This window comes from Equus przewalskii, unplaced genomic scaffold (assembly GCF_037783145.1).
Source record: "Equus przewalskii isolate Varuska unplaced genomic scaffold, EquPr2 ChrUn-10, whole genome shotgun sequence".
NCBI classification, from domain to species: Eukaryota; Metazoa; Chordata; class Mammalia; order Perissodactyla; family Equidae; genus Equus; species Equus przewalskii.
In genome coordinates, this window is record NW_027228747.1 from 80,404 (window position 1) to 98,352 (window position 17,949).

At 36.0% G+C, this 17,949-nt stretch overlaps 1 protein-coding gene across 4 annotated transcripts in view; it reads left to right on the top strand.

Annotated features, from left to right (window-relative positions):
• Positions 1-17,949, top strand: part of LOC103552840 (histone-lysine N-methyltransferase ASH1L-like) — a 112,203-nt gene that overhangs the window by 70,953 nt on the left and 23,301 nt on the right. For all 4 annotated transcript variants that reach the window (XM_070607343.1, XM_008523074.2, XM_070607344.1 and 1 more), the window contains 5 exons: positions 375-448; positions 1,966-2,011; positions 2,130-2,238; positions 7,432-7,638; positions 7,767-7,913. In XM_070607343.1, coding sequence (XP_070463444.1) covers positions 375-448; positions 1,966-2,011; positions 2,130-2,238; positions 7,432-7,638; positions 7,767-7,913 — 583 coding nt within the window. The remainder of the gene's footprint in view (positions 1-374; positions 449-1,965; positions 2,012-2,129; positions 2,239-7,431; positions 7,639-7,766; positions 7,914-17,949) is intronic.

Consider the following 17,949-nt stretch of genomic DNA (forward strand, 5'->3'; position numbering starts at 1 on the left):
TTCCCCTTTTTATAGTCAACCTTAGATTGTGTACAGTAATGGAGAGAAGCTACCAGGTGCTCTAGTTAATAATTTTAATAATCGAACAATTCTTAGTATTTAGTTTGCTTCGTAATGACTTTGTGTATTTTTGGTAGTAAATTTGCTGTGTTAGTTGTTTTATATAAGTTACTATTAAAATAGACCTTTAGCATATACCACATGAAGCATTGTGGAAAAGAGTAGCTAAAATTAAAAACTTGTAGTAGAAAAATCCATAAAATTAAAAATTAAATCTTTATTTTTCTAGTCAGTGCATATTAGATCTTGTGGCTATTTGACCTTTTGTATGAGTAGATATTGAAATTGATAGTATTTTCGTTTGTTTGTTTCAGGAAAGTATCTAAGGCAGAAGAGAATTGACTTCCAGCTTCCTTATGACATCCTTTGGCAGTGGAAACATAATCAGGTACAAAGAGCCTATCTTACCACATTTCATCTGAAGTGGTAAGGGGGGAGGGGAAGGAATGCAGGTCTTTCTCTGCCTCCTTGTTATGTTACACTGTCATCTTAGGAAGTATAGAAAAATGTCCCTGTGAAGGTTAGAGACTAAGAAAAATGAGTTTGCATCCATATTTAATGTGACCTATTTGCCTTTACTCATACTTCAAAATAGCAGTAAGATCCTGCTTCCCTAGGCAACCTCCTGTTATTGTGCTGAACTTTTATTTTGGTAGGAAAAATTCTGTTCTGTAAGAATCCTGTTTGATACGGGTCTCTCGGGAGAATTTAGATGTACTGCCAGCAGCACTAAGAAATTTTGGGCTTTATTTTTGTTGGCTCCTTCCCATCAGTTTGGAATTTAGTTTTCACATAAGAAAGAGATTCTTCTATGAAAGGAAACAGGGAAAATGTTTAACACTCTTGTACTTTTAAAACATCTTTAAATATATTGGGAACTAAAAATCAGGGTGCTGTTTTTCTCTCTTGCTTCCTTAATTGCAAAGTTTCCCCTAGTAATTTTTGTATTAGGCTATAGCCCTCAGACCCCATATTGAGAATAACCATTGGGAAATAGAAGTAATCATGCAAATAAGGTGAATAGGATCCTGAGTTTTGCCGAAAGTCCACCACAATTTAATTTTAGAAAGCCAGAAGCAATGAACGTTCCCCTTTTCATTCTCTTCTCTAGTGGCCTCTCTTGAATTTTTAGAGGATCAGTATATTAGATATTTGTCTCAGAGAGTTCATGGCAATGGAGACATTGCTTTGACTAGACCCAGTGAAAAATGATGGAGGGATTATCCTTATAGATTAATGCACTCCAGCTTAGACCAAGTTGCTATTTTTTGTGCTGTCTTCTATGGTTAACCACTGGCCGACTGACTTCTCTCTTCTAATACATTCTCTTTTTTTCAAATGTATTCTTGATTGCAATGTGAGAGCTCCGTTTTCTTGCCTGCTTTCTGCCCTTTATTCACTAACTTAATTGCCTTAATTAAAATGTGAAATGTGTTTTCCTACAATACCCACCCTGAAAAAGCCAGAGTACTCATCTTTTTAATTTTGTGTACCTACCCAGACCATCTAAACAAGCCCTATGCAAATTTTCCTTTATTTTCATGGAGGCAAATACAATCTTAATTTATCCAAATGAATAGATTTGATCTGCGGTGTGATTTTTCATTTAATTCTATCTAAGAACATGCTGAAGAAATGTATAATTTAAAATGCATTTTCTTTATTTAATGTTTCTTCTGTTGAATTTAGTTCTCTCTTACCCTGATCTAATAAGTCACTTTTTATTTCAGGGTAAAAAGTGATCATACCAAGAGTTTCCCTCAAATGTGTCCAACCCAGAAAGTCTTGTAAATATTTCCATATGAGCAGAGCACATGGATAATTTTCTGTATTTTTAGTAATTGCTGCTGCTGTCTGGCATTTGAAGTTAAATGCTATATCAAGATTTTTCTTTTTTTTTTCTAGCTGTACAAAAAGCCAGATGTTCCACTATATAAAAAAATCCGTTCAAGTGAGTAACTTGGAAGCTATTTTTTCTATCTCCATACCATTAATGTTCTTCTTAGCCTGGCACTTAAAAAATTATCCTGTACATTTACATTTATGTTCTTTTTCTGTCTTCTCTCAAGATGTCTACGTTGATGTCAAGCCTCTCTCTGGTTATGAGGCTACGACCTGTAACTGTAAGAAGCCAGATGATGATACCAGGAAAGGCTGTGTGGATGACTGCCTCAATAGGTACTGTACTAAACTGATTCGTCTAAAAGCATAGGCTTTAAGATATATATGACACTTCATTTGGAGGGAAAAGTTAAATAGCCTCTTTCATATCCCCTCAAGAAGTTGCACTAAGATTTATAAAACCTAATTGATGGGTTATCTTGGTCTGCTTGGGCTGCTATAACAAAATACCGTAGACTGGGTGGCTTAAACAACAGAAATTTATTTCTCGCAGTTCTGGAGTCTGGGATGTCCAAGATCAAGATGCCAACAGATTCAGTGTCTGGCGAGGACCCACTTCCTGGATTATAGACTGCCACCTGCTCCCCATGTGCTTACATGGCCTTTCCTTAGTGTATACTCATGGAGAGAGAAAGATATCTTCCTCCTCTTGTAAGGTCCATAATGCCATCATGAGCTTCCCACTCTGATGACCTGATATAAACCTGTTTACCTCTCAAAGGCCCTAACTCCAAATACCATCACACTGGGGGCTAGGGCTTCAACTGTGAATTTTACAGGGACACAAACTTAGGCTGAAGAGAGTAATAGAAAAAGAATTGGATTTAGAATCTTGCATACCCAGGTTTAAATCCTTTTTTTACTTAGGAGGCCTGAGGAAGGTTATTTAACCTCTCTAATAAAAATAGTACCTTCTTGAGCCAGTCCTGGTGTGCTAATGGTTAAGTTCAACACACTCCACTTTGGCAGCCCAGGTTCAGTTCCTGGGCGCAGACCTACACCACTCTGTTAGCAGCCGTGCGGTGCTGGTGGCCCACAAATATGAAGTGTGGAATGTAACTAATTTGGAGACAAAAATAATGATTTTTGATTTGGGACTATTGAGTTTAAGATGACATTGAGATTTCAAAATGGAAATTGTAATAAAGACAGAAGAGATACAATTTGTTGGTTTTAGTAGCGTAAGCAAATTTACGGCAAAGAAGAAACAGTGAACTTTACATCAATACTTCCTGTTCAAGATAGTTTCCCTGGCCAAAGACAACTGCTTCCCTGGTCTCTAGTCATTATACACACATATAGTTTTATACAGTAGATAGTCTGTGTTTTGTGCACTGACTTTTTTCACTCATAAATATTTTATGTATACACTTTTATGTATCAGCATGGTCCACAAGCCCATCATTTTTAGAAGCTATACTGTCTTCCACAAGGTTGATACGCCATAGTTTGCTATTCTCCTATTGTTCATTATTCAAGTTATTGCAAATGTTTTGCTATTAAAATGGTGCTACTATGGAACTCTTTGTGTAGATTCTTTTTTTTTTTTAAACCCTTAGAATGTAGTCTCAGGAGAATAATTACCTGCAAAAATTATATGAATACTTATATAATTCTTACTATATGCTATCCAATAGCTCTTGTAAAGTATTGAGTTAATTTTTGGTATCGCCACCAATATATAAATATACTTATTTCCCCATAGTTCCACATCCTTTAGATATTCACACCTAGATTCATTTTTGGTGCTTTAATATTTCATTGGTTTAATATTTAGGAGTATCATATCCTTAAAGTTGTTTAAAAATGCATTTCTTTAGATGCTAACATTATTGTGATTATTTAATATATTTTATTGTCTGTGAAATTATCATAATGTAATATTGTTGCTGCCTCATTGGTTAGTTCCTCTCTTTCTCACAATAGTTTAATGAGGTAGATGATTTACACTTTATTGATGAAGGAACCTGGAATTTGGATAGTAAAGTGCTCCAAATTACACAACACTTAGGTAGCAGAGACAGAATTTGAACCCACGTGCGTTTGATTCAAAAGACATGTTCTTTTCACTGTTCCACACTGCTTATTTTTATTAGTAGTTAGTCTTTTAATCACTTAAAAATTGAAATTGGGATATTTGCCTTTACATAATCACATTGGTTGTTTTGTATCATTTTTGTTAGTATGGATGTGACATTTTTCCTTCCCATTGTGTTACCTTTCTTCAAAAACACAAGAAACTTACCCCTAAATAAGGAAAAAAATAAATCTGCAGATACAGTCCTGCCAACTTTATATGATGAGACTATGATCATTACATAGTCGTGCATCTAATGATGTGATAATGATAATGAATGCTGCCTTATATACTTAAAAGTAACCCACATAAAGATTCGCTTAAATGGTGCTACCTAAAATGTAGGGTGGCGTTGTTTTGCCTGTCTTTGTATTCTAGGGTTTGTAAATATTTTGGGGGAAAAGTTAAAGCATCTGCATAATCCACTTCATGTTTATGTAAGACTCACAGATAGAATTATACTCATTTGCAGGTAGCCTGAGGAAAACTTAATTTAGGCCTATTTTTAAAAACAAGTAATGAGTTTTTACAATTACTTCAAATAAATACTTTAACAACTTGTCCTCCTCTCTTCCAAACAATTTCTAGGAGTCACGTTGTTTCTAGGAGTAACATTGTTTATAAATTCTACAAATCTTCCACGGTGGATTCTTGTTTCCGTACACCAACCATATCAAACCCATTATTTCTCCAGAACATTCTTCATACCCTAACGTAAAATCTTATGATTCTTTTCAAGCTGCCTTTTAACCGTATACCCATTTGCTCACAGCGTGTACAGAGCACACTGCCTCAGCTCTCAACAAGGACAGACATAGTGTATAACAAAACTGAATATGTAGGGAAAGATACAAGTATATTGCCTAGTGAGACTTATAATGCCACCAACGATGATTATTCTGAGTTCACAGGCCCTGAAATAAATATCAAGATCCTTGTCTAACTCCCTATTAGATCCTGTCTATACTTCTCTGTTGATTGCAGTTCACTTCCACTTGCCCACCAATGAGAACCTCTAGGAGAGTTTGCCTTTTGCTCCAGAAGTCCTCAGATTCTTGGTCCCAAAAGGTGGGGATGATCCTCTCCCCTGCCTCTAAGGCTTATGCCTTCCTGACGTGGTGTGATTCATAGTGGGAACATTCATTTCATTCAAATGAAACCTCATCTTCACTCACAGGGAATGGTCTGACCTCCACAGCTAGTTAAGTCAATCAATCACACTAGTACGTTTCCCAATGACTATTTAGTCTTAAATCTCACTATCTGAAAGAATTTTCCAGTCTAGATCTATATTTAGAGGGGAAAAAATTCTCTTAGTTTTTCAAAGGCATTATCTGCCTAAAGATAATGGCAATTTATATTGCTGAAACAAAGGCTTCACATCTTAGTTTGTAGCATCTACTTTCAGATTTTGGTTAAGTTTACAATTTTGTTTTCCAGATACAATGAATAAAACCATGTTTTACTTTTTATGTAATTAAAGAGTTTATCTTGTTTATTAACAAATGGAATATATTTAAATGCCTTCACCTCTAGAAACCACAGATTTTTAGCGACCTCTGGGTGATTGTTCTCTGGCAGAAATTTTTTAGAATTGAAATCTTTGTCATTTCAGCACTCCGTGCTATATATGTTTTAGTTCTTTTATCCATCTAAAGTTTATTGTTGTGTATGTTATGATGTATGATGGAAATGTAGGTGGGGGTATTATGAACAAGGGGTTACAATTAAAACCATGAAAATGAATTAACCTTCTAAAGAAAAGAGGAGCAAGAAATGTGCCACAGAAGGTAGAGAGGAAAAAAGGATTCCTGTAAAAAAAAGAGACAGGAATTCTCATTGGAGAGGTGGGAAATCTGTTATCATGAAAGATAAGAAAGCCCAGGTGCCAGCCTGGTGGTGTAGTGGTTAAGTTTGGTGCACTTTGCTTCAGTGGCCCAGCTTCATGGGTTTAGATGCTGGTGTAGACCTATACCACTCATCAGCCATACTGTGGCAGTGACCCACATACAAAATAGAGGAAGATTGGGACAGATGTTAGCTCAGGGAGAATCTTCCTCAGCAAAAAAAGAAAGCCCAGAAAAGGAGGGCATTTTCACAAGGAGTGTTCAACAGTATTTATATGGCAAAGAAGTCAACAAAAGAAAGAATAGAGGTGATGAACTTGACAGTAAGGCGGTGTCTTTTTCACAAGTTGGCCGATTGTCTTACGCTAAAGAATAATCCAGTGGATACTTTCTCTGCTTACTGCTCCTTTATGTGATTTGTCACTCTGTACTCTTTGTCCTTTATATAAGCATAATATTTTTTTGATGAATAAATCAAATGACTCTGAAAGTACTTTAAGTTGTAAAATAGTGAAAACTTTCTTTATAAGATTTGTAAGTTATGATTTTAAATGTAATGTGATATTGATCTACCATTCTGTTCTTGATCCTCTTTTGTTTTAATCGTGCTAGATAACCTTGTTGGGATTCCAAACCATACACCAAAACTAAATGGCTCCTATAAATGACTTACAAATTTAAAAACAGAAAGCAGTGAGATGACATATGCCTAACAACTTTTGTATACTGTGTTCAGAATTTTTTACTTATTAATTCACTAGAGATTATAGGTTCAGCTAGTCTTATAGACTAGGACTATTATTTCCGATATGGAAATATCATTTACACTAATGAAATACAAAATTTATCTAGAATAACAACAGTGTGAATGTACTGAACTGTACACTTAAAAATGATTACAATGGTAAATTTTATGTGTATTTTACCACAATTTTTTTTTTTTTAAGATTTTATTTTTTTCCTTTATCTCCCCAAAGTCCCCCGGTACATAGTTGTATATTCTTAGTTGTGGGTCCTTCTAGTTGTGGCATGCAGAACGCTGCTTCAGCATGGCTTGATGAGCAGTACCATGTCCACGCCCAGGATTTGAACAAACGAAACATTGGGCCGCCTGCAGTGGAGCGCGTGAACTTAACCACTCGGCCACGGGGCCGGCCCCTACCACAATTTTTTTTTTAGATCTGTGAACGGCCATGAGCTACTTCAAAACAAGAGTGCAGTGTATAATCATCAAATTCTTAATTCCTCTGTGGCTTGCAGTTCATTTATTCTTAGAGCTAAATATGGTGGTGTTTACCCAGGATTCTGAGTGGACAATTAGCTTAATAATCTACAGGAAACACTCAGTGTTTGCAACTTGACTTGGAAATTTTCAGTGTTATTAATTTTTGAACTTAGAAATTATTACCTTGTTAACAAATCTGACCGTATTAAAACAAAAATTAATTTCATGTATTCATTTAAAATATCCCATAAAACAAAAAAATGGGTTCATAAAGGCATATATAATGTTAATTGACATACAATTATTCCTTTTTTTTGTAGAATGATCTTTGCTGAGTGTTCCCCCAACACTTGCCCCTGTGGTGAGCAATGCTGTAACCAGAGGATACAGAGGCATGAGTGGGTGCAATGTCTAGAACGATTTCGAGCTGAGGAAAAAGGTTGGGGAATCAGAACCAAAGAACCCCTAAAAGCTGGGCAGTTCATCATTGAATACCTAGGGGAGGTTGTCAGCGAACAGGAGTTCAGGTACAGTGGTAAATGATGATACTCCAGTAAAATGGCAAAGATACCAGATTAGAATGGAAAAAGGAAGATCTGAAATTTACTTTCAACTTATTCATTAATTGTCTTTCAATCATCTCTTTCCTCTTCAGGAACAGAATGATTGAGCAGTATCATAATCACAGTGACCACTATTGTCTGAACCTGGATAGTGGAATGGTGATTGACAGTTACCGCATGGGAAACGAGGCCCGGTTCATCAACCACAGCTGTGACCCAAATTGTGAAATGCAAAAATGGTAAGGAAGCAGGGGAAGGTGGAGCCAAGAATCCAACAGAGCAGACGGCACTGAGGGCATACAGGGAATGCTCTTTCTACAGTGTCAGTCAGCTTACACAAAACAGCTCAGGCAATTCCCTATTATACCATATCCTCCAGACAGAAAGTTCCTGCTATTTTTTCACTTCATCTTAGCCACTCATTCGCAGAAAAATATAATATATATAATAATGACAATACTTAACATTTTTTTTACTTCAAATTATGTGCTAGGCACTGTGTTACATGGTTCTTCTCATATCCGTTCGTTAAGCACGTTTATTGCATACCCACAGGATTTGTTCACAATGAGACATAAAAATAAGTGAAATAGATTAGAACCTAATTGAGAAGGAAAAAAATTACACCTAAAAAACAATTTGAAAAAGATAGTAGAATAGGAGAGAATTCTGGGACGATGGTGGAGTAGGAAGCACCAGGAATCTCTTTCCTGTTAGAGAGTTGCACTGGCAGAATGTGATACAAGTATTTTGGAACTCTGGAATCTGTTGAAGGCTTGCAACTTCCAGAAGGGAAGGCTTAGATGGTAAATTGCAATTCATTTCAGTCAATTGGAGATCTTAGCACACAAGTAGGTGCCCATCCTCCACCCACAGCCACATGGCAGGCAGCTGTGCAAGTGTTTCTGGAACAGCTTGCACACAGATTGCAGAAGCTTGGGTGGGTAGAAAAAAAAAACCATCCCTCAAATATTGGGGATCTATGCTCTGATTGCTGCTTCTAGTCACAGAGGTCCGCAGAGGTGGGCAGCCATTGTTGCACCTCCCACCATTGTTGCAAGCCCTTCTCCCTCCAGCTGAAGTTACTTCCAGGAGATTTAAAGGGCTGGTGCCCCATTTTATCCCCTTTCACTTTTTGTTTTTCCCTTTTCGGGAGCCACATGCTAAAAACTAGGACATTCAAAAACACAACTGCATGTATGCAGAAAAATAGAAAGTGACTGCACATACCCAAGGAAAGGCTCAAAAAAGACATTAAATTTACACCTCAGGCTGATCTTAAGTACAGAGACAGCTTACAACAAAACAATAACAACAGCAAACCTTGGGGAAGGGGGAGAATCTAATTTCCAGAATTACATTATTATATTGAAATGTCCAGTGTTCAGCGAAAAATCACAAGGAATACAAAGAAATAAGAAAGTATGGCCCATTCAAAGGAAAACAATAATTCAGCAGAATCTGTCCCTAAAATGATGTGAAGATGGATATATTAGACACAGTCTTTAAAATAACTGCCCTAAAGATACTCAAAGAACTAAAGGAAGATTAGAAAGTCATGAAAATTATATGTGAACAAAATGAAAATATCGATAAAGAGACAACCTAAAAAGAAACCGTAAAGAAATTCTGGAGCTAAAAAGTACAATATGGTTGGCCAGCCCTCCATATCCATGAGTTCTGCACTGCAGATTCAACCACCCGCAGATTGAAATGCCTCCGTTGCTTGTGTCTATAGTGAACATGTACAGACTTTTTTCTTGTCGTTATTCCCTAAACAATACAATATATCAACTATTTACGTTGTATTAGGTATCATAAATGATCTAGAGATGATTTAAAGTATCTGGGAGAGTGTGCATAGTTTATGCAAATACAATGCCATTTTATATAAGAGACTTGAACATCCATGGATTTTGGTATCCACTGGAGTTTCTAGAGCCAATCCCCCACGCATACTGAGGGACGACTATACTTGAAATGATAAATTTACTAAAGGGATTCAAAGGCAGATTTGAGCAGGCAGAAGAAAGAATCAGTGAACTTGAAGACAGGACAATGGAAATTATCAAGCCTAAGGAACAAAAGCAAAAAAGATTGAAGAAAAGAGAACAGACCCTAAGGGACCTCTGGGACACCATTAAGCCAAACAACATAGGCATCATGGGCATCCCAGAAGAAGAGACAGCAAAAGAGACAGAATATTTGAAGAAATAATAGTTGAAAACTTCCCAAATTTGGTGAAATAGATGAATATAAACATCCAAGAAGTCCAATGAACTTTAGGTAAGATAAACTCAAAGAGACATACTAGAATACATTATAATCAAACTTTCAAAAGACAAAGTCAAAGAGCACATCTTGACAGCAGCAAGAGACAAGTGAATCATCACTTACAGAAGATCCTCAATAAGAATATTTTCAAATTTCTTATCAGAAACTTAGGAGGCTGGAAGACAGAGGGCCAGTATATTCAAAGTGCTAAAACAAACTGTCAGTTGAGATTCCTGTAACTGGCAAAACTGTCCATCAAAAGTGAGGAAGAAATCAAGACATGCCCAAATAAACAAAAGCTGAAAGAGTTTGTGAATACTAGACCTGCCCTGCAAGAAATGCTCAAGGGAGTCCAACAAAATGACATGAAAAGACACTAGATAAAAGTTTCAATAAAGATAAATACACAGGCAGCTATAAAAGCTAGTATTATTGTAACAATGGTTTGTAACTGTAATTTTTGTTTTCTCCATGATTTAAGAGACTGATACCTTTAATGGGAAAAAAGCAATTATTAGTGCAAAAGCTAGGATTATGGTAACTTTGGTTTATGATTCCAGATCTTTTTTTCTAAATTAGGAGACTAATGCGTTTCAAAGAATTACTAGTTTATATTTTTTTGCGTGTAATGTATAAAGATGTAACTTTGTGATGTCAGCACCCGAAAGGGGTAGAGACAGAGCTGTAAAGAAGCAGAGTCTTTACATGTTATTGCAGTGAAGCTGCTATAAATTAGAATTAGAGTGTTAAAACTTTAGGATGTTAAATGCAATCCCCATGGTAACCACAAAGACAGCAGCTGTAGACATACACAAAAGGAAGTTAAGAAAGAATTTAAACATTTCACTACAAAAAATCAACTTAGTACCATAGAAAACAGTAAAGCAGGAAATGAGCAACAAAAAAGCTATAGGGTGGATTGGCCCGGTAGCATAGTGGTTAAGTTCACACGTTCCACTTTAGTGGCCTGGGGCCACTTAGTGAAGCACTAAGTGGTTTGGATCCTGGGCACAGATGTACACACCACTCATCAAGCCACGCTGATAGTGTCCCACATACAAAATAGAGGAAGATTGCACAGATGTTAGCTCAGGGATAATCTTCCTCACCAAAAAGAAAAGAAAACAAAACTATAGGGCATCTAGGAAACAAATAGCACAATGACAGAAGTAAGTAATTACCTGCTTGTCAGTAAATAATTTAGTGGTAAATGAATTAAACTCACCAATCAAAAGATGAAGAACAGAATTCAACATCCATTTATAAAAACTCTCAACAATGGGCCAGCCCCAACGGCCTAGTTGTTAGGTTTGGCATGCTCTGCTTCAGTGGCCCAGGTTTGATTCCCAGGAGTAGACCTACACTACTCATCTCCCAGTGGCCATGCTGTGATGGCAGCTCACATACAAAATAGAGGAAGATTGAAAACAGATGTTAGTTCAGGGCGAATCTTCCCCAGAAAAAAAAATATATATATATATACTCTCAACAAAGTGAGTGTAAGGGATTGTGCCTTAACATAATAAAGGCCATATATGACAAGCCCACAGCTAACATCATACAATGGTAAAAGATTGAAAGCCTTTTCTCTAAGATCAGAACAAGACGAGGATGCCCACTCTTGCAACTTGTGTTCAACATAGTACTGGAAGTCCTAGCCAGAGCTTTTAGGCAAGAAAAAGAAAGAAACAGCATCCATATCAGAAGGGAAGAAGTAAAACTGTCTCTATTTGAAGATGACATGATGTTATATATAGAAAACCATACAGACTCCACCAAAAAACTTATAATAAACAAATTCAGTAGAGTTGCAGGATACAAAATGAAAATACTAAAGTTGCTTGCATTTCTATGCACTAATAACAAACTATCACAGAAATTAAGAATATAGTCCCATTTGCAATAGCATCAAAAATGATAAAATACCTAGGAATAATTTCACCTAGGAAGTGAAAGACCTGTAGACTGAAAACTATAAGACACTGCTGAAGGAAATTAAAGAAGGCACAAATAAATGGAAAGATATTCCATGGTCATGGATTGGAAGAATTAATATTGTTAAAATTTTCATTCTACCCAAAGCAATCTATAAATTCAGTACAATAAAAATCAAAATTCCAAAGGTATTTTTGAACAGAAATAGAACAAGCAATCCTGAAATTTCTGTGGAACCAAAAAAGACCCCCAGTAGCCAAAGCAATCTTGAGAAAGAACGCTGGAGGCATTGTGCTTCCTGATTTTGAACTATATTACAAAGCTACAGTAATTAAAACAGTATGGTATTGGCATAAAAGCAGACACATAGATGAATGGAACAGAACAGAGAGCCCAGAAATAAACCCACATGAAACTGGAAGACGATCTTTCAGCATACACAAAAATCAACTCAAAATGGATTAAAGACTTAAATATAAGACCTGAAATCATAAAACTTGTAGAAGAAAACAGAGAGAGCAAGCTCCTTGAAATCAGTCTTGGCAATGATTTTTTGAGTTTGACTCCAGAAGCAAAGGCAACAAAAGCAAAAATAAACAAGTGGGACTGAATCTAACTAAAAAGCTTCTACACAGCTAAGGAAACCATCAGCAAAATGAAAAGGCAGCCTACAAATAGGAGAAAATATTTGAAAATCATTTATTTAATAAGGAATTAATATCCAAAATATGTGAAGAACTCATACAGGTAAACAAGAACAAAAACCCAAACAATCCAATTAAAAAACGAACAGATGATCTTAATAGACATCTTTCCAAAGAAGACATACAGATGACCAACACGTACATGAAAAGGTGCTAAACATGACTAATCATCAGGGAAATGCAAAACAAAACCAGACTGAGCTATTACCTCACACCTGTTGGAATGGCTATTATCAAAAAGAAAGGGGCCAGCCACATGGCCAAGTGGCTGAGTTCTCGCGCTCTGCTTCAGCAGCCCAGGGTTTCACCAGTCCGAATCCTGGGCACAGACCTATCAGCATTCATCAGGCCATGCTGAGGCAGTGTCCCATGTGCCACAACTAGAAGGACCCACAACTACAATATACAGCTATGTACTGGGGGGCTTTGGGGAGATGGAAAAGTAAAATCTTTTTTAAAAAAGACAATAACAAGTCTTGGTGAGGATTTGGAGAAAAAGGAACTTGTGCACTGTTGATGGTAGTATAAATTGATGCAGCCGTATGGAAAACCATATGGAGGTTCCTCAAAAAATTAAAAATAGAACTACCATAAACCAGCAATTCCACTTCTGGGTATTTATCAGAAGGAAAGAAAAACACTAACTTGAAAATATATATGCACCCCCTGTTCATTGCAAAATTATTTACAATAGCCGAGACATAGAAACAATCTAAGTGTCCATTGATGGATGAATGGTTAAAGAAAATGTGGTGTATATATACATTGGAATATTATCCAGCCATAAAAAACAAGGAATCGTGCCATTTGTGACAACATGGATGGATCTTGAGGGCATTGTGCTAAGTCAGACAGAGAGACAAATACCATATAATCTCAATTATATGCAGAATCTTAAAAAAAGAAAAAAACAACAACTCAGATGCAGGGAACAGGTTAGTGGTTGCCAGAGGCTGGGAGTTTGGGGTGGGGGTCGGGCAAAATGCATGAAGGTGGTCTAAATTAAATAAATAAGTCCTGAGAATGAAATGTACAGTATAGTGGCTATAGTTAATACTACTGTATTGAATATTTGAAACTTGCTAAAAGAGTCGATCTTAAAATATCTCATCACCAGAAAACAATCTATAACTATGTATGGTGATGGATGTTAACGAGACTTATTGTGGTGATTGTTTTGCAATATATGCATATACTGAATCATTATGTTTTACACCTGAAACTAATATAATGTCATATGTCAGCTATATCAAAGATTGGCAGACTAAGTGAAAAGTGCACAATCCAATTATATACTGTCTACAAGAGACTCAGTTGAGATCAACAAACAGGTTGAAAGTGAAAGGATAGAAAAAGATATTCCATGTAAATAGTATCCGAAAGAGAGCAGGAGTGGCTATACTTACATCAGACAAAATAGACTTTAAACCAAAAAGGTTACAGGAGACAAAGAAGGACATTATATATTAAGAAGAGGCTCAGTACAGCGATAAGATATATAACAGTTGTAAACATTTACACACTAGGGGCTGGCCCCGTGGCCGAGTAGTTAAGTTCGTGCACTGCACTGCAGGCGGCCCAGTGTTTTGTTGGTTCGAATCCTGGGCACACACATGGCACTGCTCATCAACCACGCTGAGGCAGCGTCCCACATGCCACAACTAGAAGGACCCACAACGAAGAATATACAGCTATGTACTGGGGGGCTTGGGGAGAAAAAGGGAAAAAAAAAAATCTTTAAAAAAAAAAAAAAAACATTTACACACCTGATGACAGACCATCAAAACATATGAAGCAATAACTGACAGAATTGAAGGGATAAATAGTTCTGCAATAATAGTTGGAGACTTCAAACCCCACTCACAGTAATAGATAGAACAACCAGACAGAAGATAAGTAAACAAGAGAGGATTTAAACAAAACAATAAGTCAACTAGATCTAAAAGACATGTACATAACACTCCCTCCAACAATAGCCTACGCATGCTTCTCAAGTGATTATGGGACAGTTTCCAGGATAGACCATATGTTAGGCCACAAATTAAGTCTTAATAAATTTTAAAACATGGATGTCATGCAGAGTATCCTCTCTGACCACAATGGATGAAGTTAGAAATCAGTAACATAAAGGAAACTGGAAAATTCACAAAACTGTGGAAATTAAACAGCACAGTTTTAAACAACAGACTGATAAACAAGAAATCACAAGGGAAATTAGAAAATATGTAGAGATGAATCAAATGACAGCATAGCGTACCAAAACTTATGGGACACAGCCGAAGCAGTGCTAAGTGTGAAGTTTATAGCTATAAATGCTTACATTAAAAATTGAGAAAGATCTCAAATCAACAACCTAATTTGACAACTTAATGAACTAGAAAAAGAGCAAACTAGACCTAAACCCAAAGCTAACAGAAGGAAGGAAATAATAAAGATTAGAGCAGAAATAAAAGAAGTAGAGAATAAAAAAATAATAGAGAAAAATCAGTGAAAACAAAAGTTGGTTCTTTGAAAAGGTAAGCAAAATCAAACCTTTAGCTAGATGGACTAAGAAAAAAAGAAGACTCAAATTACTCAAACTGGAAATGAAAGTGGGGACGTTAACTACCAATTCTACAGAAAAAAAGGATTATGAAAGTGTACTATGAACAATTGTACACTAAAAAATTGAATAGCCTAGTTGAAGTGGATAAATTTCTAGAAATGCAAAACCTACCAATACTAAATCATGAATAAATAGAAATTTTGAATAGACCTATAACTAGTAAGGAAAATGACTTAGTAATCAGAAATCTTCCAACAAAGAAAACCCTGGACCTGATGGTTTCACTGGTGAATTCTACCAAACTCATAGCAATCCTTCTCAAACTTTTCCAGAGAATTGAAGAGAAGGGCTTACTTTTTAACTCATTCTTTGAGGTCAGCATAACCCTGCTACCAAAGTCAGACAAAGACCCTTCAAGACAACTACAGACCAATATCCCTTATGAACATTGATGCAAAAATCCTCAACCAAATACTAGCAAACAGAATTGAGCAGCATAGTATAAGAATTATGCACTATGACCGAGTGGAATTCATTTCTGGAATGGAAGAATGGTTCAACATATGAAAATCAATCAGAGTAATATATACCACGTCAACAGAATGAAGGGGAAAAATTCACATGATTATCTCAATTGATACAAAAAAAGTATTTGACAAAACTCAACATCCTCTCTTGGTAAAAACAATCAACAAAATAAGAATAGAAGGAAACTACCTTAACATGTTAAAAGCCATATATGAAAACTGACAGCAAACAATACTCAATGGTGAAAGACTGAAAGCTTTTCCTCTAAGATCAGGAACAAGACAAGGCTGCCCCCTTTCACCACTTCTGTTCAGCATAGTATTGGAAGTTCTAGCCAGAGAAGTTAACAAGAAAGAGATATAAAAGACATCCAAATTGGAAAGGAAGAAGTAAAATTATCTGTTTGTATGTGATATGTCTTATACATAGTAAATACTAAAGACTTGACAAGTTGTTAGAGCTCATAAATTCAGCAAAGTAGCAGGATGCCAAGCACCCAAAAACAGTTGTATTTCTGTACACAAACAATGAACAATCTGAAAAGGAAATTACAAAAACACTTCCATTTACAATAGCACCAAAATGAATAAAATACTTAGAAATTAACCAGTGAGGTGAAAGAATGGTATAATGAAAACTACAAAACACTACTGAAAGAATTTAAGACATAAATGAATGGAAACACATCCCATGTTCATGGATTAGAAGACATAATGTTATTAAATGTCATTATTACCCAAAGAGATCTACATGTGCAATGCAATTCCTGTCAAAATCCCAATAACTTTTTTTTGCAGAAATAGAAAACCCATCCTAAAATTCATATGGAATCTCAGAGGACCCTGAAGAGCCAAAACAATCCTAAAGAAGAACAAAACTGGAGGACTCACACTTCCTGATTTCCAAACTTACTATAAAGCTAGAGTAATGAAAACAGTGTGGAATTGACATAAACGCAGACGTATAGACCCGTGGAATAGACTAGAGAACCTTGAAGTAAACCCTCACATATATGGTCAAATAATTTTTGGTAAATATGCCAAGACTGTTCAATAGAGAAAAGATAGTTGAGAAATGGTGCTGGGAAAAGTGGATATCCACATGCAAAAGAATTAACTTGGATCCTTACCTAACACCGTATACCAAAATTAACTTAAATAGATCAAGGACCTTCATGTAAGGCCTAAAACAATAAAAATCATAGACGAAAACATACAACAAAAGCTTCACAACATTGGACTTAGCAATTATTTTTTGGATATGATACTACCAGCACAGGTAACCAAAGAAAAAATAGACAAATTGGACCGCATGAAAATTTTAAAATTTTGTGCATCAAAAGACACTATCCACAGAGTAAAAGACAACCCACAGAATGGGAGAAAATATTTACAAATCATGTATCTGATAAAGTATTAATGTCCAGAATATGTAGAGAATCTCTAAAACTCAACAACAAAAAACAAATAGCCCAATTCAAAAGTGGACAAAGGACTTGAATAGACATTTTTCCAAAGAAAATATACAAATGGCCAATAAACACATGAAAAGATACTCAACATTACTAATCATTAAGGAAATGCAAATCAACACTACAATGAGATACTACCTCACACCCGTTAGAATATGGCTACTATCAAAATAACAGAAAACAACAAGCGTTGATGAGGTATGGAGAAATTGAACTCTTGTGCATTGTTGTTGGGAATGTAAAATGATATAGCCACCGTGGAAAACACTATGGAGATTCCTCAAAAAACTAAAGATAGAATTACCATATGACCCAGCAATTCCATTTTGGGTTTGCACCCAAAAGAATTGAAAGCAAGGTCTCAAAGAGATATCTGCACTGCACGTTTGTAGCGGCATTATTTGTAATACCTAAAATGTGGTGGCAACCCAAGTGTCCATTATTGGATGAATGGATAAACGAAATGTGTTATATACATACAGTAGAATTATTATTATTTAGCCTTAAAAAAGGAAGTAAATTTTGCAATATGCTACAGCATGGATGGACCTTGAGGACATTATGCTAAGTGAAATAAGCCAGTCACAAAAAGACAAATACTGTATGATTCCACCTATATGAAGTACTTAGAGTAGTCAAAATCATAGAGATAGTAGAATGGTGGTTGTCAGGGGCTGCCGGAAGGGGGAATAGGGAGTTATTATTTAATAGTTGAGTTTGTTTTACGAGTAGAGTTGTGGGGTTGGATGTTGGTGTTGCTTGCACAACAGTGGGGATGTACTTAATACCACCAACTGTACACTTTAAAATGGGTAAGA